At 56.1% G+C, this 20,144-nt stretch overlaps 1 protein-coding gene across 5 annotated transcripts in view; it reads right to left on the bottom strand.

The window, feature by feature from the left end:
• Positions 1 to 4,682: 4,682 nt before the first annotated feature.
• Positions 4,683 to 20,144, bottom strand: part of Fyco1 (FYVE and coiled-coil domain autophagy adaptor 1) — a 59,884-nt gene continuing 44,422 nt past the window's right edge. For 4 of the 5 annotated variants that reach the window (XM_087186863.1, XM_021257162.2, XM_004835035.4 and 1 more), the window contains 4 exons: positions 16,149 to 16,244; positions 9,995 to 10,205; positions 7,862 to 7,971; positions 4,683 to 7,561 (listed from right to left, as the gene is read on the bottom strand). In XM_087186863.1, the coding sequence (XP_087042989.1) occupies positions 7,486 to 7,561; positions 7,862 to 7,971; positions 9,995 to 10,205; positions 16,149 to 16,244 (493 nt within the window). In that variant the 3' untranslated portion in view covers positions 4,683 to 7,485. The other variant, XM_021257172.2, reaches the window with a different exon arrangement.

Genomic DNA, 20,144 nt, shown 5'->3' with positions numbered 1-20,144 from the left:
GGATGTGACCCTTGCTCTGCCCACCTTGCTGTCCGACCTTGCCTGATGTGGTTGGACCGCCAGGCCCTGCTGTGCACGGACCAAGCCTCACTCTGTGCTGGGGACCAGGGCCGGGGACAGGCTCGGGCTTGGCCTGGGTGACTAAGTTGTGACACATGACAGCCTAGGCCCGGGGCAGCATCCTTGCACACACACACACACACACACACCTCCAGCCCAACTCGTGGTTCCTTCACCAGGGAATTGCGACTCCACAGCTGTGCCGTCTTCTAGGCCATGGCGTCCCCGACGCTGGCTTTCGTCCCATCCCACTTTGTCCCCTGCCTCTTCTGTCCTTGCTCCTCTCACAAACCTGAGCCTGGATTGGCAGTGACCGTCCGGCCCCGTGTGGGCGGCAGCTCTGGGTCACACTCGCCGACGTGCAAAGGGATCGGGAAATGGCCATGCTGCCCCCGCTGGGCCCCGCTGTCGCTTGGGCAGGCAACTCGGGGATGTCCCCGTGGACGGCGGTCACGCAGTGGGAAGCGCTGAGACCAGAGGGTGTGGTGGCCGCCAGTGACTGCGCCAGGAGGGGACTGGGGCACCGTCGGGCAGAATGGGACTGGCTTGGGGTGCGAGTAAGTGGGGGTGAGGACAGGGGAGACTGGCCAGGCTTGTGTCAGGCTTGCGGGGTGGTGTCGGAGGAGAACTCCACAAAACAAACCACGACTGAAACGTCTGCCCCTCACTGAGCCTCATTCACAAACGAGAAAGTGACCTAAGAATATCTGCTGGGTCCCAGTTACCTGCATCGCACAATTTAGTGGCATAAAACGATCGTGATTTCTGGGTGCCCACATTTTGTGGGTCAGGAACTCGGAAGGGATTTCTCAGGGAGCGGCGCCCAGAGGCTGGCCGGGCCGGGTCTCACCTAGGGGTGTAGGTGGAGGTTCAGACTGTGCAGCTGGCAGGTGATCTGGCTGCCAGGTGGCACCGGCTCACACATGGCCCCGCTCCTGCGGTGTGTGCACTTGTGCGGCCGCTGGCCTCCCTGGAGAAGGGTCTCAAGGGAACGGGGTGGGGGGAGTTGCCATCCTCCTCTGACACAGCTCCTGTCACTCGTCCTCTCCTTGCCCAGTCAGAATAGTCACAGCTTCATGAGACCCACAGGGAGGGCTGTGGATTCTACTCCTGTGGCACAAGGTCAGCAGACCTCAGCCATGCTCGAAACCCCCTGCACTTTGTACACTACCTTGCCTAGTGGCACCAGGGGTTGAATTCATGTCTTTCTGATCCTGGACGCTGACCGGCTGGATTCTCTGTACACTTCTCCTGGCACCATTTGTGGAAGAGATTGTCTTTTCCCCATTTGTGTCCTTGGTGCCTTTGTCAAAAAAACAAGCACACATTGATCTATTTCTGGGTTCATGATTCTGTTCCACTGCATCTATTTTTATACCAGTACCACACTATTTTGATTATTATTGCTTTGTGGTGTTTTTGTGTGTGTGTGTGTGTGTGTGTTGTTGTTGTTTGTTTTGATAAGAGAGACAATTTTACTCATGTTGCTTAAGTTATCCCCAAACTCTGGGACTCAAGTGATCCTCCTGCCTCAGCCTCCCAAGTAGTTGGGACTATAGGAGTGTGTCACTGTGCCCCACTTATAGTATATTTTGAAGTCAAGTGTGATGCTTCCAGCTTTGTTCTGTTTTCTATAGGTTTCTTCAGATATCCAGGGTCTTTTGTGGTTCCACATAAATTTTATTTCTGTATTTCTGTGAAGGAAGCCATTGGTATTTGGATAAGGGTTGTACTGAATGCATTGGGTAGATTGCACTGGATGTTTCAGTAGTAATCGTTGTGATGTATGAATATGTGGTATCACATTTTTCCATTTATTCATGTCCTTTTCAACTTCTGTCATCCATGCCTTTTACAGTGTTCACTGTGAGATCTTTTATCTCTTTGGCTAAACTTTTCTCTAGGCTTTTAAAATAGCTATCAGAAGTGGGGTTGCTTTTGATTTCTTTCTCAGATAGTTCACTATTGGTATCCAGAGATGCTACTGATTTTTATATGTTGACTTTGTAACCTGTAACTTCAATGAATTTATTTATTCTAATAGCCTCTCTGGGTAAAGATTCAAAGGAAGGGAGTGGTTTTCCATTGATGAAGGATCTGCCAGTTCTCAACAGGCCCCTTGAATAAAAATATAAGCATTAAAAATTGTGGTTGTAGAAGTATTTTACCTGCAGAATAGTTTCATGGCAGGGAATTCATTTAGAAATGTCCTCCTCGACAAGAATAAAATCTCCCTTGCTGCACCCAGTGCCGGGCCAGCGGGTGAAGGAGGAAGTCCCTGTCCACCCGTCAAGGGCACTGCTGAAGTGGAGGACAGACCGATCCACCCGTGAGCCCTCTCCTCGCATCCTAGGCCCGGCCGTGGAGATGCAGCAATGCTCCCCAGCACCTTCTCGGGGTCCCCGGTGACTGGTGAGTGACCAGACCCGGTGAACCAGTGCTGATGTGGGAGATACCACCTCTCGCTCTGGGTCCCCCGCCACTAAACGAGCGGTGGAGCTTGGAACAAAGGAGTGGTGGTGAGTCTTGGGCTCTCCCCTGAGGCTCTGTACCCAGATGTTTGGTAACCAGAGACCCACGCAGGACTGGTGACTTCCCTGTGACCCTTCCACAGGGCCAGCTGGGGGGGTGTGTGATCTCTTCCTCAGAACACCCAACAGTTCTGTGGCGGACCGCACGGGGGTGCACAAGCTGTTGTCATAGTGACCTTCGGTGCCACACACAGAAGCCACTTGTGGGCAGAGGCCTGTGCGGGCGATGCTGCTGCCGGCCTGTTCACAAATGTGGCTTCGGTGCAGCCCCCGCCCCTGGTGATGTTCAGTCAGGGCTCCAGGGCTTTTGTGCTCACCCGGTGGTTCTCACGGATGTGGCCGTTGGCTTTAGCCACGAGCACTGCCATTTCTTCTCTGTTCCCCTCCTCCAACAACAAAGCCAGCTTCTGCCACCCAGGCTGCAGCCTGGCCTCCGTGTCTCGGGGAAAGCCCTTCCGGTCACACCCTCTGCCTGCCCCGCTGACCTGGAAGTGGGGTGTCCGGGCCTGGGGAACGTCTCCTTCTGCATCGGCCGAGAGCGGGCGCTGGGCAAGGACAGGAGGAACCAGCTTCTCCGACTGCGGCCGGAGGCGGGAGCGGCTGGCCTGCGGAGGGAGGACACGCACCCTGGGTCCCTCGGGCCCTGGTCAGCCGAGGGGCTTTGGGCTCCAGGTGAGCTCTGCACTAACCACACAGCAGCTGAAGTGCGTGGGCGCCGGGCAGCCTGTCCTCCCCGGAGCCCGCGAGGGCCACAGCCCTCCCCCAACCTGAACCCTCTCCGGCCTCCCGAATCGCAGTGCTTTCACCCTGACTTTAGGCAGCTTCAGCGTCAACTGTGGCCTCAAAGAAAAAACAAAAACAAAAATGTCAGGTAAGAGGGCCGAAAACCAAGACCAGACCAGGCCATAACAAGCCTTTACTAGGGGAACCGACCTACCGGGCCGTCTCCGAACAAAGGAGAGACAAAAGCAAGATGGTAGGGGAAGCAAGTGCCTTTTATAGGGGCGGGGGTGGAGCTTGTAGGGGCTGAGGCGGGGCTGAGTGAGGGAGCGGCTAGGGACTGGAGGAGCCGGTGACGTCAGTGGTTGCCAGGAGGAGAGCAAGCGTCAGGTTACTCTTTTGGTGGGAGTAGGGGCATGCTGGAAAGAAGGTAGCTGTTATATACAGCAGCCACCCTAAACTGGAGGGAAATCTATCAAAAAGTAACCCGTTTTCTCATTCCGGGTGACGGGTTTCACCGATTTGCTCGTCAGATGTGTGTGGACAGAGTTTCCCACGCATCTTAAACCGAAGCGGCTGACCCTGCAGCGTGTGTCCTTCCGGGTCGCCGGGGAGGTGCTGGGCCCTCAGCGCTGGAGACCCAATGAGGCCGGGCAGGCCGAGTCCTGGGGGGCCTGGGGTGTGGGCTTGGAACTCGTCCGGCAGGGACCCGGTCCCCTGGGGTCACTCGGGGTTTGGGGCGGTGGGGTGAACGCGAGTGGACCTGGGGGCCCCGGCGGAGGGTGCGCATCAGGGCTGTGACCAGCGCCCGTCCCCGTGCCCGAAGCTCCTCCTGCTGACTTGCCTTGGGGCTTTGGCAGCTTCTGTCCCCGCAGCGGTGGCCTCTGAGCTGACCCAAAGCACCGCACCGGGCCGCTCCGGGGTCCTCATCGACTCGGGACCTGGGAGCCCCTCCTGCTGTGCTGTCCGGCGCGCTGCTCCGAGCTCAGAGCCCGGGGTGGCGAGGAGATGGGGATGAGCCAGACCCCGGCCCTAGCCCGGGAGGGACAACTGCCCCGCTGCTGGGGGTGACTGAAGAAGGAGCCAGGAGAGAACCCGGGGCAGGTGGGGGCGGAAGAGGAAGGGAGGCTGGGTGCTGGCGGGGCCCTTGCGGCAGAGGCACTCATGGGAGGCCCCGCATCCCGAGCTCATCCAGCCAGGCCAGGCTCGAGCACAGCGTCCCGGCAAGGGCAGGGCAGCCTTCGGGGAGCCGCGGCCACGGCCTCGCCAGCCGCCAGCCCGCATCTTGATGTAAAGACGCTCCGCTTCCCGACGTGTTTGTGCGTCTGTCTTATCACGAGTCTTTCAACAGAATGATGGACGAGGCTGCTCTAAATGTCATAGTGTTTATTTAAATGCTGAGGTTAAAAAACATTTCCAAACGGCTTAGCAGGTGCTATAAGGAACACGTTCTGGGCTACAAGTTTCTCGGGCCCCACTGTGGGCTGCGGTGCTGGTATCTGAGGTACTTTGGCCATTCTTTGGCAGGAAAGACTCAGCGCCCATCCCTAAGGCCACGGAAGTGAGGGGCAGTAAAGTGCATTCCGATTTCCAGCCTCTGACCTGAGGCCTGGTGTCCCCAAGCCCAGGGAAGCGTCTCTGGGTAACATGCAGGAGGCCCTAAGGAAGCTGTCTTTTTGGCTTTGCCCTGTCAGAGATGCTTCCTGGAATCTAACGATCTGCTTTACTAAGAAAAGTGCTTCTGAGGGAGAGGGGAACCCTTGGCAGAACAAAGACAAGAGACAGACGCCTCTCGATGGCCCTTGTTCTCAGCACTGCGGACGGCTTCTCCCTGCTCCCCAACCCCGAACCAAGAACGGCTTCTTGGCTAAACGGCTCTAGGTGGATTTTAAAAATGAAACACCTATAAAATTCTATTGGCGAGCGCCCAGTCAATTGGCGATCCCACCCTTCCGGAGTATTTCCTTCTGTCTGGCTGGAATGGCCTCACCACTGACAGGTTTCAGAAACACCATTCCTGCACTTCTGAGTATGTGACGCGGCTCTGCACCGCTACTGCCCGAGCCCCGTGAGGCTTCCGCGCTGGATTCTGCCTGCTTCCCGCGTCCACCTGGAGTCTAGGGCCCCAGGCTGGGTGCTCTGCGGGAACCAGGCTGCCTTGGTGGTGGACATGTCGGGCTGGTTGCTGTGTTTCCGGGCGAGGCCTGCGAGGGGCGGGTAGTGACCTGGAGCCTGAGGTCACCTGCTTGTGACTTCCGGTGTAGTGTCTAGCTGGGGCGATGGCTGTCAGCAGTGATTCAATTGTCATTTGCATTTCTAAAAAATGACCTAAACTCCAAACCTTAGTACAGCTGAGAACTGTTTAGAGTGAGAATAAAGCTATGTGTAAAAGCCAGCCTTAAACAGGCCAAGCGGTCTTGAGCTACACAGTGCACCGCAGATTGGATCTGAGCAGAAAGCTAGTGGCATGTAAGTGTCCACTCAGCACAAGAAATGTGCATGCCGAGGCCAGGAGGAAGTGACGGTGGAAGTGCCCCAGGTGGCCGTGGGCAGCCCCGACATGCAGCAGAGGCCCGACTGTCCTCCAGGAGCGGTTCTGGGTGGCTTCACGACAGCCAGGTGGCCTGGGGACCTGCAAGCAGTCCCTGCTGTGCCGAGTGACAGATGCTCAGGTGACGCCCAGGCCTGGGCACAGCAGCTGCTCAATGCAGGTGGCTCCTGCTGCACAGGGGCGGGGTGTCCACAGAGGGCCATCAGCGAGGCCAGAGTCCCCAGGGCATCCTGGGAAAGTCGGCACTGGAAGAAGATTCCAGGCTGTCACTCTCCTGTCAGCTCCTGTCTCATGGGGAGCAGCCAGCTTCCAGTGGCTCTGTACAATAGGGCAGGTGGGCTTGAAGCCAGATACCCTGCTCCTGAGCTTAGGGCTAGGGGCATGTGGTGAGGACACTGGAAGCTGGGAAGTTTTCTGCCTCATGCCGAGCAGCCATGGCCCCGACAGGGTGTGACAGGACACCTGGGGACTCAGTAGAGGCCGCTCCAAGGACAGAGGGCATAAGAGGCCTGGCTCTTCTGCAGGTTCTTTCCTCTCGCTTGTGACCCGCACACGGCCTCCTTGCTGGTGTCGGGACTGCAGCTGGGCACCCGGTGGGCTGGGGTCTGGGCTGGACCTGGCCTGGACTCCTGACGAGGAGTCACGGCTCTGGGGGGACAGGGAGGTCAGGGAGACCCTCAGCCAGCCCGGCAGGGCTCTGTCCTCACCCCTGGCCACAGCGGGCTGCTGTGTCTGTCATACACTCTGCACAGCTGCGGACGTACCAGGGGCTGGAGTGCAGGGGGCCGGCCTCGCCGGGGACAGGGACCATTAAGCCAGAGCTCCTTGTGGGGCGGGGAGCAGGAAAGGAGCCCAGGGGAGGGAAGGCCATCTGCTTCCTGTCAGGGAAGGAAGTGGGCACACGGGGTGGGGCACTGGCAGGGGGAGTGGGCACAAGGATAAATTATGATCTGTTTCCTCTGCTATTTTGGTTCCTAAGTCACCAAAGACTTGCTCAGAAGACCCAGTTTTTCAGAGTGGCTCCTGCCTGGCACTGCTCCCTGGTACACAGGTGAACCTCGAGCTCCCCCCGCCCCAGGAGGCCCTGGCTCGGCAGGCTTGGGTCCCGCTGAGCTCCGGGAGGAGCAAGCGCTTCACCTAAGGACAGTCACCTCAGCAAAGGGCCATGAGGAGTGTGGCTCAGCGGCTCCTCCGAACCGATGAGCTCTGGTGCAGCCCCGAACTTAAGGGACAGCGTGTGACAGGAGGAGGAGGCTGGCAGGGTGGTGGGAGGCCCGCCCGGCCCTGCACCCTGGTCCTGTGGGCCCGTCCTGGGGACATGCAGGGTGTGCCCAGGGCACCTGGCTGGGGTCACCAGGGAGCCTGCTGGGGCGAGGCTGGCATGGGAACTTGTCTGCAGGAGAGGTGGGAGCTCCGGAGGGCGCCTCGGGTGTGAGCACAGCTGGTCTCCCTCAGGGCAACGTCACGGAGCACTCAGGAGCCGGGGGGCTGAGCGGGACATTCGGGGCTGCAGGGCTGGGGCAGGAGGCCTCGCCTTGCTTCTTTCTCTGGTGCTTCGTGTGACGGGGAGGAAGAGTAGTGTTTCCTGTGGTGAGGTGACACTGGCAGCCCAGGTGGCCGGCGCTAGGGGAAGTCACTGCCGTCGTAGATCACAGGCCGGTCAACCGTCAAGTGGTAAAACACTTTCTTGGAGATGAACCTGAGGAGACAGACACGGAAAGGGGGGCGTCGCCTGCACCCGACAGCCAAGAGCGGCTGGCCCAGGCTGCCTCTCGGGCCGTGTCCTGCCCTCTCCGCGCCCCCTCCGGTTCTCGCTTCTCCTTCCTCCATCTGCCCCACCCTCTGGGGTGTGTCCAGGGCCCCTCTCTGGGTGAGCTGTGGGCGCGGGTCAGGCCCTGGCACTGCCACCCTGCGGTGTGAAATCCGCAGTGAACACTGCGACCATGAGCTGCCTCAGTGGGTGCGGGTTGCAGGTCCAGCTCTGCGCCCGAGAGCCTACCTGGAGAAGGTGTTGTCGAAGATGAGCATGTAGATGCCGGGCGCGCGCACCTTCAGCTGGCCCTGGATGCTCTCCTTGTGGGAGTGGCACCGGGTCGTGGGGATGAGGACCTGGGAGTGGGGGGACAAGGGTCAGGAGCAGGGGCTGCTTGGGGTGCAGGCCGAGGGCTCTTTCCGGGTCTCGGTGGAAGAGCCACGGACACTCTGGGGCTTGGTGACACTGGTGGCCCTGTGGGTGTTGGTCCCACCCTCCCTGAGCACCAGCGATTCTGACTCTTCATTCTCTCTCTGCTGCACTGCTTTACTGATTTGTGTATTGGAACCGCCCCAGCAGCCCTGGGATAAAAACAACTGGATCCTGATTTTCGGGTCTCCTTAATGTGCTGCTGAATTCCATGTGCTACGTGCGCATCGTGTCGTCAAGCCTATCGGTCTACCAGCTGCTTTTCTTGTACCCTTAGCAGGTTTTGACAGCAGAACCAGGCTGGCTGTGTGGAACGACTCTGGAAGGGTCCTTTCTCTTTCTGTTTATGGAATAGTCTGAGAAGCACTGGCCTTAGTTCTTAAAATTCATCAGTGAATCTGGCTGGTCCTGGACTTTTCTTTGTTGGGAGATTTTTTATTAGTGTTTCAATCTAATTGCTTCTTATTCGTCTATTTAGGCTTTCCTGGTTCAACTGTGGTCGTTATATGTATTTGGAAGTTCCTAGGTTTTCCAACTTCCTGGCTAAGTGACCCCCAATGACCCCGGACTTCGAGGGTAGCTGCTGTGACACCTTCCTTTTAGTCTCTGATTGTATTTATCTGGGTCTTCTCTCTTTCTTGTGGTTGGTTTGCCTAAGTATTTTTCTTTTCAAAGAACCAGCTCTGTGTTTCATCAAGCCTCTGTGTTGTCTAATTCTCTATTTCACTTATTTCTGCTCTGATCTTTATTCTCTTTTTCCTTCTGCTGACACTGGGTTTGCTTCGGTGCTGTTTTTCTGAGATGCTGACCTGCATGCTGAGATTATTGGTTTGGGATGTGCCTGACTTTACAGTGCAGAAACAGGGCCACACGCTTCCCTCTGCGTCCATGGCTCCCGGCTGTGGACCCGTCTGCACTGACCCCAGGACTTCTCAGATCTTTCCCCAGCTTCTCCAGCACCCTCTGCCCGGCCGCTCCTCCCCCACCCTGCACCGCCCCACTGCTGCTCCTGCTTTCTCCCGGCCTCAGGGGACAGGCACCGGCCAGTGGCAGCCCCAGTGCATCCCACCCCGCCCTGACTTTTGACCCTGGACTCAGTGGTGCGTGTCTTCTAGGGCCTCTTGGGGACACTGTGGGCTCCTCAAGGGCCACTGCCTGTGGTCCCCACCTCTCTATCCCCCGGCCCCTCGGAGCCTTGGACACGGCAGACGTTCAGTGACTGGCGTCTACTGCTTCGAGGACCCATCCCCGCTCCTGAGCTCGTGCCTCTGTCGCCAGGAACCTGCACACCACTGCCATCGTGCTGTGCTTGCTGCCTCCGAGTCCCAGGCTAGCGGGGGCCAGGCGTCCTCAGGAGGGTGCTGAGCACATGCCCGGGTACAGGCCGAGGCACCAGCTGCCCCATCCCAGGCTGGGGAGGCAGAGGCACCTGGGCACCCAGGACATGGGCTCCTTCTGCCCCCTGGTGTCCACCGTGGGGGGGGACAGTGCTCTTCACCAGGAGGGCCCGGAAGCCAGAGATGAGGCAGAGCGGGCCGCAGGCTCCAGGGTCTTGAGGACATGGTGGTGAGCAACTGGGCAGGAGGACAGGCCCAGGGCGTGGGAAGGGTGCAGGTGCACAGCCCGGGCCTGAGACGCCTCGCTCTCCAGCCAAGTGACTGTGCCTGTCCTCGCTGCCTCTGTGTCCAGGCAAAGGGCACAGCAGCTGAGGTGGCTGCTCCTGCTCTGCATGGCTCCGTGAGGAAATCGTCTTCCCCAGAGCCCTGGGCCTGGGCCCTCAGGGCTTCACCTCTCAAGGTGAGGCTCAACCTGGCCGCACGGGAGGGACCTCCGGCATCAGGACGGCCGTCCTCCACTGCGGGTCTTCCCCTGCCCACTGCGACGGGGCCAGGCCACCTGGAGGAGGAGAGCCGGGCTGGGGCCCAGGCTGCAGGGTGCCCACCCGCCTACCTTGCACTGATCCAGGGGCGCGTCCTCCGCCTCCCTGAAGACCACGCTGAAGGAGATGCTCTTGGGGTCAGAGGAGAAGACCCAGCTGATGGTGAGGCCCGGCTCGGCCACGGTGATGGGGATCAGGCTGTAGGTGCTGGAGCGCACGAACAGCTCCCGGCTGCCCTCTCCAAAGCTGGCGATCTCGTCCACGGTCAGGGGCACCTTGATCCTGGGGGAGAAGTGCAGAGGGGCCTGACCACCAGGGACGCTTTGTGTCTGCGGCCGGCTCTCTGCCACCGAGGTCCCTGACCTCTTCGGACACAGCCGCCTGTTCCGTGTCACGCAGGGGCCATGGGGCAGTGGGGCGGCCCGGGGTGAGGCGGCTCTCGGGCAGTGTCTCTTGTTCCAGCTCACGCTGGGCAGGCATGGCCTCCTGTGCAAGTACTGGCCTCACGCAGTGAACGCTGCTCTCGGTGCCCTGTGAGTGGCCCTGTGAGGAGCCAGGGACCCGGCTGCGTGCCCTCGGAGCTCTGTGGAGCCGGGCCTCTGACGCCCGTCCTGCCTGGCTCACGTCAGAGCATGAACTTGACGTGGCCGCAGCCGGGACACCGCCTGCTGCCCCTGACTCCCGCTGCTCCATGCCAGCCAGCTCAGCCTGGGGGTGGGGTCAGGGCCTGCAGGGCTGGGCTGCACCAGGGGTCCATTCGCTCTCCTGAACCCCACTTGCCCTCTGCTCCCGTCCTGAGTCACCACAGCAGGGAGAGGAAGGCCGGGTTGGCCCAGTCTGCGACAGGAAGCTCCGGTTCAGACAGAGGGAGAAACACGACCCCGGTCCACACAGGCCTCACCCAAAGCCCACACCTGCCACTGGCTGCATTGCCTTTTGTGGAGAAAATGTCTTCCTGCCCCTTTCAAGCAAGGATGGACATGAAGCTCGGCAGGATGCTTCTCCAGATGCTAACGGACGCTTTCTTTCTAAGTACAAATTTCCAAGAATCAGAGCAGGCAGGAGAGTGGGTTCCGCTGTGGGAAAGCAGTGGACGTCTGACTGCACTGCCGTGTAAACGCCATGGTCCTGACGCATCGTCCTCCTGAGGCCCGGTCTCTTTCCCATCTAGGGCTCCAGACCTCCCCAGGTGCCAGCACGCTCTCGGCCAGGGCAATCTCGGCTCTCCAGAGGAGGTGCAATGAAAGGCTCCGGCAGTTCTGCCTGGATATCACGGTAAAGAAGAGAAGCGGGCTACTGAGCTGGGCGTGGCAGCACACGCCTGTGATTCCGGCACTCTAGGAGGATGGCAAGTCTGAGTCCAGGCTGGGCAAATGAGTGAGAACCATTTCCAAATAAAACACATAGCAAGGGCTGGGGATGTAGGTCAGTGTGAAGTCCGTGGGTTTAATTCCCAGTAACAAAAGAGGGAAGGAGAGAGAGAGAGACCTGCTACGGTCTACAAGACTCATATCACAGGCGTAAATTCTGCTACATGCCTAGAAATTCTAGCTGACATGAGCCAAGGGTACCCACCAACTCTCTGTGTTCTGAGATAGCCCCACTTTTAACGTGTTTTCAGATTCTCCTATAATGGAGTTGCCAAACCTTAGTTCACTGTTCCTCTTTGAAAGAGGCAGAAAACGTCAACTCCAAGGAATAGTTATGCTGTTTGCATTTTGTTCATGGGCCAGCTGAGCTCTTCTCGGTATCGATTTTATCCTGCTGTCCTTAAGGATTTGCCAGATCCTGTGTGTTTAGTCATTTCTTAATCTCATCATTTTTCTTATCTCTTTACTTGAAGGAACATTTTCAGAAAGTTTGATAATGAACAATTTCAAACATGCCGTCGATTTTCCTTACTACGTGTAACTACATCATCTGTACCTAATTCTGCAGAAGATTGCAGTACAGTGGACCCTCGAGCTACAACTGGCCTGACATACAAACAATCTGGGTTATGACCGGAATTTTAGTTTTAGCTTAAACCAAAGTCTTGAGTTATGACCCAAATGCTGGCTGCTTGTGCTTCCAGATGGTCTCAAATGCAGATTTAACCCCTAAAGAATTCTGGAAGGAACAGGACAGCATCCTTTCCCCTGTGGAGTTAACTAAGAAATCCTGGGCCAGGGTCTCTCTGAGGATACTCAGATCTGCCTGTGCACAGGAGAGAGACTTTGAACGCTGTGTAGTGCAGCCTGAGCCTTCACTGACCAACGTGAGTTACAACCAGCCCTGGGGGATGAATTGAGTTCGTAAGTCAAGGGTCCACTATACATGTGAAGGGCAGGAAAGAGGAGGAGGCTGGCCAGGGACCCAGGACCCCAGGAAATGACAGTGGCTCAGCAGTTCCAAGCCCCACCTAGGGGTCACACTGGGGACCAGAAAACCCTGACTCACACAAGGGACTACAGACACCACAGGCCAGCGCTGACATCAAGTGGATTTGAGAACCATCCAAAAAGGCTGTCACAGAAATACCTCAATAACAACTTCAAATATTCTTGAAACAATGAAAAAGTAAAAATAAAGAAAGAAAAATCATGTCTAGAAATACTAAAAAAATACAACAAACTGGGCATGGTGGTGCACACCTGTAATCTCAGCACCTAGGAGGCTGAGGCAGGAGGACTGGAAGTTCAAGTCCAGCCTGGGAAACTTAACAATTCAGCAAGATCCTGTCTCAGAAATTTAAAAAAAATTTTTTGAAAAGGGCTAGAAATGGAGTTCAACTTGAGGGCTCTGGTACAACCCCTGATACTGTAACAAGTCAAAACAAAACAAAATAAAAAACTTACTGGATGGGCTCAAAAGAAGAATAAATATAACAGTTAAACTCAAAGAAAGAAAACCTGAAATCACGCAGTCTGAACAACACAGGGAAAAGAACTGGGGTGGGGGGACCCCTAAGGTCTCAAAAGACACAAACCAACCGTGGGACATTTGTATTATGAGTCCCAAAGGAGAGGAAGAAGAGAACACTGGAAAAGATAAAGAAATGACGGCTAGAAACATCTTGCATTTGATTAAAGACAAAAACCTACATATTTAAGAACTAAGCAGACTCCAGATAGGAAAAACCCAAGAAATTCACACTACAACCTACACTAATGAGGCTCCTGAGAACAAGAGACAAAGGCAATGCCTGGCAAGCTCAGGGAGCGCAGGGGTTTCTGTGAGAAGAGAACTGGAGATCGTGGGTTCTGCATCCGACACAACAGCTTCAGGCTGAGTGCCGAGTCCTGTGGCCCATGAAGAGAGAAACGCATAGCGGCCAAGGGGGCTCAGCTCCCGAAGCAAGGCTGGTTCAGCCTTTGAAAATCCTTTAGTGCCGTCTGTCCTATCAACAAGCTGAGGAAGGGTTGGGGACCAAGCTATGGGAGGAATTGCTGGGGGCCAGGCTACATGACTTAGGCCCCACAGCCCCAAGGCTGGTGTGACTTGCTGTAGGAATAGGGAAATACGCAGAAGGCCGCATGTTTCCTGACTGTATGGGGAAAGCTGTCATCACAGTACTCCTAAGGCAAGATAACCTGCTGAGGAAAAGAATGCAGGAATCCCGGTATGGGAATCCCCATTAACTTGCTCCCTTTGTGAGGACTGACTTGTTTCTCATTCTCTGTTGCCCCATTCCTAGTGCAGTCGCTGTTCCACTACCCCTCCCTCTGCGCTTCTTGCTGGCTAATACAAGTGGGTCAACTGCGGAGTCTATGGAGTCTGTCCACTAGAGGCAGGCTCCTCCGGGGCCCCTTAAACCTTGACTATTGTCTCTGTCTCTCTTTATTCCCCATCGTCTCCCCTACAGGTATCTGAGGGTCTGATCAGCCCCCGGCAAGGAAGAAAATGCCAAGGATCACAGTCATCAAGACAGAAAAACACTAGACAAAATTCAGCACTCGCTCATGACAACCTGAGTTTTCTTTGACTGCTTCTTGTTCTCACTGTTACGAGTAGCGTGAAAGGGACATTCGGGTAGCTTTCTTTTTCTTTTTATTTATTGGTTTGTTTATTAAGAAAATTTTTTTTGAGACAGGATCTTGCTCTATAGCCCAGACTGGCCTTGAATCCTTGGTGATCCTCCTGCCTCAGCCTCCCTAGTGCTGGGATTATAGGGATGTGCAATCATGCCCTGCCATTGTTTTATTTTAAAAGAAATTTTAGTAGCACATGTTTGTGATGCATAATGGGTGCATTTCTTGTGGGGAGGTGGTACATGTACAGAGCAGATCTTAATTCAGTTTATGTCCCCTCCCACCCTCCCCTCATTTCTTGGTCCCCGTCCCTTTTACAAAAGATCTATCTCCCTACTGCCCATTACCCATCTTTTATTTTGCTCTTTATACTTTTGGTTTCTCATACGAGAGAAACGGTGCCATATTTAAGCTTGTGTGTCTGCTTTATTTCACTTAACATTATGGTCTCAAGATGCATCCATTTTCCTGCAAATGACTCAAGTTTATCCCTCTTTATGGCGGAGTAGTGCTCCGTTGTGTGTAAATAGCACATTTGCTTTATCCATTCATCTGCTGATGGACTTAGAGGCCATTTCCAAGATTTAGCTGTTCTGAGTTGTGCTGCTATGAACTTGGGTGTGCATGGATCACTGTAATGTGATGCATTTCCAATCCTATGTCTTTGGATATATTCCCAGGTGCAGACTTTCTGGTCAAAGGGAGCACAGAGTACTTGAACTTCTGGTGCATCCTGTGGCCAAGCTGCTCTCCACAAAGGGTACACCAGACACCTCCTGCTCATGGTGCCTACAGCCTGTGAATGGGTAAGCTCCTCTTCCTGTTCTGGTTCTGTCTCCCTCCATCCTCCCTGATTCCACCTTGCTGGTCCTCTCCCAGGTCCCTGCCTGTGCCGGCAGCATCTGGTCCAAGGCCTCCATTCCTCGGCCTGAAACGCCCTGCCCTCGGATGTCTGCCTGCAACCCTTTCACCTCCTTCAAGCATTACACTCTTGGTGACGATAAGTTTAAAAGCACAAATTCCCCTCCCTTCTCATCCTGATCCACAGGTACTACCTTGGAACGTACTATGTGACACTGACTTGGTTACTTTTATTGTTTATCATCTGTCAGTCCCTGTGGAATACAAGCTCCCCAAGGGCAGGAGTCTTGGTGCCATGTACTCCAGGCATCTAGAATAGTACCCAGCGTGCACTGGTGGGTAAACATCAGTGAGTGAATGACTACCATGTGGCTGGGGATACAACACCAGACAAGCTGACAATATGGGAAAATACTCGTGCTTCAGTGAGCTTAAAAGCTTCCAAAATAAGATGTAGAATATTTATGCTGAGTAATTATAAATATATATGTATCTAAGAAAGACTAAAAGGCTACTGTGAAAGTTGTTAGAATAAAAATGGAGAGCCGGGGGTTTAGCTCAGTGGTTTTGCCGCCTGCTTTGCAAGCGCAAGGACCCGAGTTTGATCCCAGGTACCAAACAAACAAACAAACAAACAAATAAAACCAAAACACAAATCAAAAATGGAGTCACTTTTGTCGATCCTTAATGAGAAAAATAAAAATACATAAAAGTAAAGGAAATAAAGCTGAAGGTTATGAAGAGGGGATCCCCGCTTATGCCTGATAGCAAGAACCAGGCCTATCACAGAAAGGCTTGCCTCTATGAGGACATCTGTTACCGATCCCTGTAGCCAAGGACTACTGTTTCCAAATAACTTATGGAATCCTCCTCTTTTGACTTTAAAAACAGCGCCTAGCCCCAGCCTCCTTGAAAACATATGCAGTTCACCACAGGTCGCATTCCCCTGGCAGTGTGGCTCCAAATAAACAGGGGGCTCCTGGAGACTGCCTGTCACTGAGGTGCACACTGCATACCACGAGGATCCTCATTTTAGGCCCCTAATTTCCTATAATGAAAACGCACTGCTCCAGCAGTCAGGAAATTAAACAGTTACTTTTGAAAAAGAAGGTGGGGTCTGGGAGCGACTGCCAAGGGGCACAGGAGATTTTCGGAGAGAGGGGACTGCCCCAACCTTAACTGCAGCAGGGATTGTATTGTGTGACTTGTCAAAAGTCGAGCACTGCACGCTGCAAAAGGTGAACCAACCTTAATGAACAGGAATTATGCCTTAAAAAATAAAAAGCACGAACTGAAGTCGGAGTGTGAGCAGCGCCCAGCTCTGGGGCCCCTCTCTGGGGTCCCTGCCACTTACATCAGCTCCCCGGACTTCAGCAGGCAGATTTCAGCGTCCTGCCCCACGGGCATGTCCTCAGTGTCCTCGGGGGTCAGCGAGTTTGAGGTGGTGTCCCTGAAACGTCACAGAGGAGAACACGGCCATCAGCTACCCGCACACAGGTCCCATACCCTGAGATCCCAGAGCCCGGCCCTGAGTGACCTCAGAACGCGCAGGGAGTCTTGGAGTCACTGCGGCTGGGCAAGGCGAGGACAGCAGGCTTCAGGGACTGCAGTGGCGTCTCCTGGTGCTGGGAGGAGGGGAGCCCCCAGCCAGGAGGCGATTACCCCAGTGGGCTTTGCTACCGGCACGCCTGCCTCCCGCCCCCTGTGCAGGCCACCTCAGGACACAAGAACAGGGCTGGCGCTGAGGGGCAGGAAGCTGCGACACAGACATGTGCAATGGAACGGAGCCGAGACTCCGCCTCTCTCCCTTGAGCTGCAGTGTTCCCCAAGTAGGCTCCGTGGAACCCCGTGCTAGGGAGGCCAGTGCCACACACTGTCCCCCTCTCAGGAAGTCGAGGTCACTTTAATAGTATCCCGGTGGCTGCAGTGAAGACACTGGGATTTTAACCCCACCATTCCTGTGATCCTTGGGCTGTGGCTGGCTGTTCCCCACTGAATTACTGATCCCAGGATCCGTCAGCAGACCACAGCCCCCCACACCTTGGCAGGGCTGGGATGGAAGCAGAGGCTCTGACTCGTTCAGCGCTCCCCCTGCTGGGCACGGTCCGTGGCTGATTCAATCTCAGGGACACCAGAGCCTGACCAACTCCCTGCAGCCCTCAACTCCACCAAAGAGAACAAACAGGTCCAGAAGGGAAGGTGGTCCCCACGGGAGGCTGGCAGGAGGAAGAGCCCCCAGAATGGCTCCTCCCCAAATGTACCAGGTCCTTTCTCAACAGCCCTCAGGGTTCGCTCCAGGCATCCCCATGGGTAAGGTCAGTGTGTCCCAAACTGTCCCTCCCAGTACTGCCCTGGGCAAGCCTGTCCCAGCCTGTCCCCAGGACATGTACTGGGTTCCACCCCAGGCCCGAAGCACTCCCAGGAATTGGGTCCTGTCCTCCCGGCCCGGCCCAGAGGTGGCAGTTGGGGATGCGCTGGGTCAGGGCCGCAGCCGGAACTGCCCTCTGTGCATAAGTGGCTGGGCCCACGGAGACACAGGGTCTCGCCACCCACGGCGGCACAAGCACAGCACTGGCCAGCCTCGAGGATGCAGACCGTGGGACAGGGGCTCTGACACCGCCTGCATGCCATGCTCCAGGCCCGCCCCGGGTGGAGCCGCCTTGTGGCTGGAGCTGGTGTGCTCTGGGTGGCTGCCCAGAGAGGCGCTGCTGCTTCCCTGGAGAATTAACAGACCTGATTTGAGCTCAGAGCTCAAATTCGGGACACCAGAAATTTTGGGACACCAGAAATTCCGGGACACGCACTGGAAACACCCCAAAGCCCCGACAGCTTCCGCCTGGAGGACACCCCGGTCAGCTCTGCTCAGGAGGGACTCTGACCGCACTGCTGCCCACGTTCCACACCCAGCGCACTGGGATGGGGACGGGGTGCTCCTCCAGCGCCAGGCACACCCTGAGCTGGCCCACCTGGGCCCAGGAGCCCCATGGACGCGGAAAGGGACGAAAGTCAGCGAGTCCTGCCCAAGCCGGTCTTGGCTGCCGCTCAGCTGTGGGGCAGGAACGTTTGTGGGGCACCTGCAGCAGAGCCAGGCTGGGAGCAGGGGAAGTGGCCAGGGATGGATGGGGCAGCACCGGAGCCTGCTCCGCTCCCGGTCCCATCCTCTCTCCTCCCTGCTTGCGGCAGCAGCTCACTGACCCTGGCCTCAAGCCGGCTGCTGCTCTTCTCAGCCAGGGAGAGCAAGCTCACGTCCTGTGGCACCTGCTGCCAGCCCGGCAGCCTCGCTGCCCTGCTGCTTTCTTTCCACCCTGGTTTCCTGGAATGCTCATCTGAACTCCTCCCTATGGGGCACGTCCTCTCCACTGCGCCTCCAACCACCCGGGACAGAGAGAATTGCGAGACACCACTGGGAGTGACATGGAGTCCAACGCTCCCCTCGACGGTGGAAAGCAGAGGCCAGGGCAGAGTGGAGCAGACAGCTGAGCCCATGCACATGCTGCCAGCCTTGTCCGAAGTGTGCACACAGAGAATGAGATGAAGAAAACAGCACAGGACGGGACAGCCAGGGCCCGGTCACCTGCAGGGGCAGATTCTGAGCAGCTGCCCTGCACAGAGTCTCCCCGGAACAATTAGAGGCAGAGTTTGCTTCTCAACCTGTGGGCTGTGATCCGTTTAGTAGCTGTGAATCAACTTAGCAGGTTATGACCAACATAAAAAGGAAGCAAGTAGAACAGGAAATATCAGTGCGACAGTATGTTACGCATTGAGAGGTAAGTACTGTTTAGGAGGCGCTTGTTCCACCATACGTACAAGGAGTGACGGAAAAATACGGTAAACGCTTAAATTTAAAAAAATTTATTACAGCAAAAGGCACATTGCCACGAGCCCCCCTTAAGTCCTCCCCCTTGCTTTGAACACACTCATCCCATCGTCCTGGCCACGTTCTGCAGCAGCTCTGGAGTCCTCTTTCCTCAGTGTCTTTATGAGGTGAGATGTAATAAAAAACACAGGGACTGCGGCCACCGAGTGCCCTCTGATGGAAAGACAGGCTCATAAAAACACCTCACTGGGGCCTCATCCACCTTACTCATGGGATCTGGCGCCCTGTGTCTCCTGGCTCCTCCCCCAAGTCAAAATGATCACGAAAGGCCAACATTTTGAATCCATTTGGGACACGGAGGCAGCTAAGATGGCGCCACTGAAGAGACTCAGGAAACAGGGCTCCAGAGCTGCTGCAGAAAGTGGTGAGGACCATGGGATGAGGGTGTTTGAAGTAAAAGGGAGTACTTTAAGGTGGCTTTGGGTCTTTCACTGTAATACATTTTAAACTTTAAACACACACTGTTTGGATCGCATCTCACATGCAGATGTGCACACCTGGGCAGAGGTGAAGGGCCTCGCTCTGGGATGAGGCCGAAAGTGTTCACGAAGCTGTCAGAAGCCAAGTTTGACAACAGGCAACACATGCAGACCACTAGAGGGCGCCCTCTCCTGCCACAGCCCTTTCCTTTCTCTGCTCCCTTCTGAGTTTTCTCGAGAGACCAGGAAAACTCAGTGCCACAGCGACCTCTCTTCCCCTGGCTTGTGGCCGCGGTGCCCACTGCTAGGTATGCTGGTGTCCTACGGCTGAGGGCGGCCGGCGCTCCCTGCTGAGGCTCCATCCCTGAGGCTCTGGCCCACGCCCGCCAGGGCGCCAGCTCGCTCGCCCCTCTGCGGGTGGCTGTGTGGGCGCTGCCCGGCACCTGCTGTGCCCCCCACCTCTGCTCGACATCTGCATTCTGTGTTACGGGGTAAGTGTTTTCCTGTCCTAAATGCCCTCCAAGAAGGACATAACCAAGGCTCCTCTTTAGAACTAAGAAAGAACGCTGTGGAGAGCCCAAAGGAGGTGATGCTGAGCAGGACCCCGCTGCCAGGCAGTGCAGGAGCCCGCCCCTCCCCCGGCGAGGCGTCACCCCAGGTCCGTCCGCCGGCATCTACAGGCCCATGCTCACTTCCACTCCATTACTGCGGACGGACCCTTGGCCCTTGGAAGCAGGGGGGGAAACAGGGCCTCCGCCTGCTCACCCGGCCATCTCTGAGGGCTCCAGCCCCATCTCACCGGCTCCACGGGGAGCCCGATCCCGGGGGCCCTCCAGCCGGCTCCCCTCTCTCAGGGTGCCCTGGGAACTGGGGAGGTCATGAGGTCAGAACCGCAAGGTTGGAGACAGCTAAGTCAGGAAATACTATAGGCAGTTGGGCAGGGCCCTCAACATAGAAAGCAACTGAGGCACCGTCTCTGAAGGTTAACATTAAAAAGAGAGAACCTCCCACACCCGCGCACTTCCCCTAGGGATGAATAGCAGTGACTGACACT

This window comes from Heterocephalus glaber, unplaced genomic scaffold, assembly GCF_053883595.1.
Source record: "Heterocephalus glaber isolate CG9 unplaced genomic scaffold, H.glaber_assembly_v1.0 deba00001504, whole genome shotgun sequence".
NCBI lineage: Eukaryota > Metazoa > Chordata > Mammalia > Rodentia > Bathyergidae > Heterocephalus > Heterocephalus glaber.
This window is presented reverse-complemented; position numbering and strand designations above follow the sequence as displayed.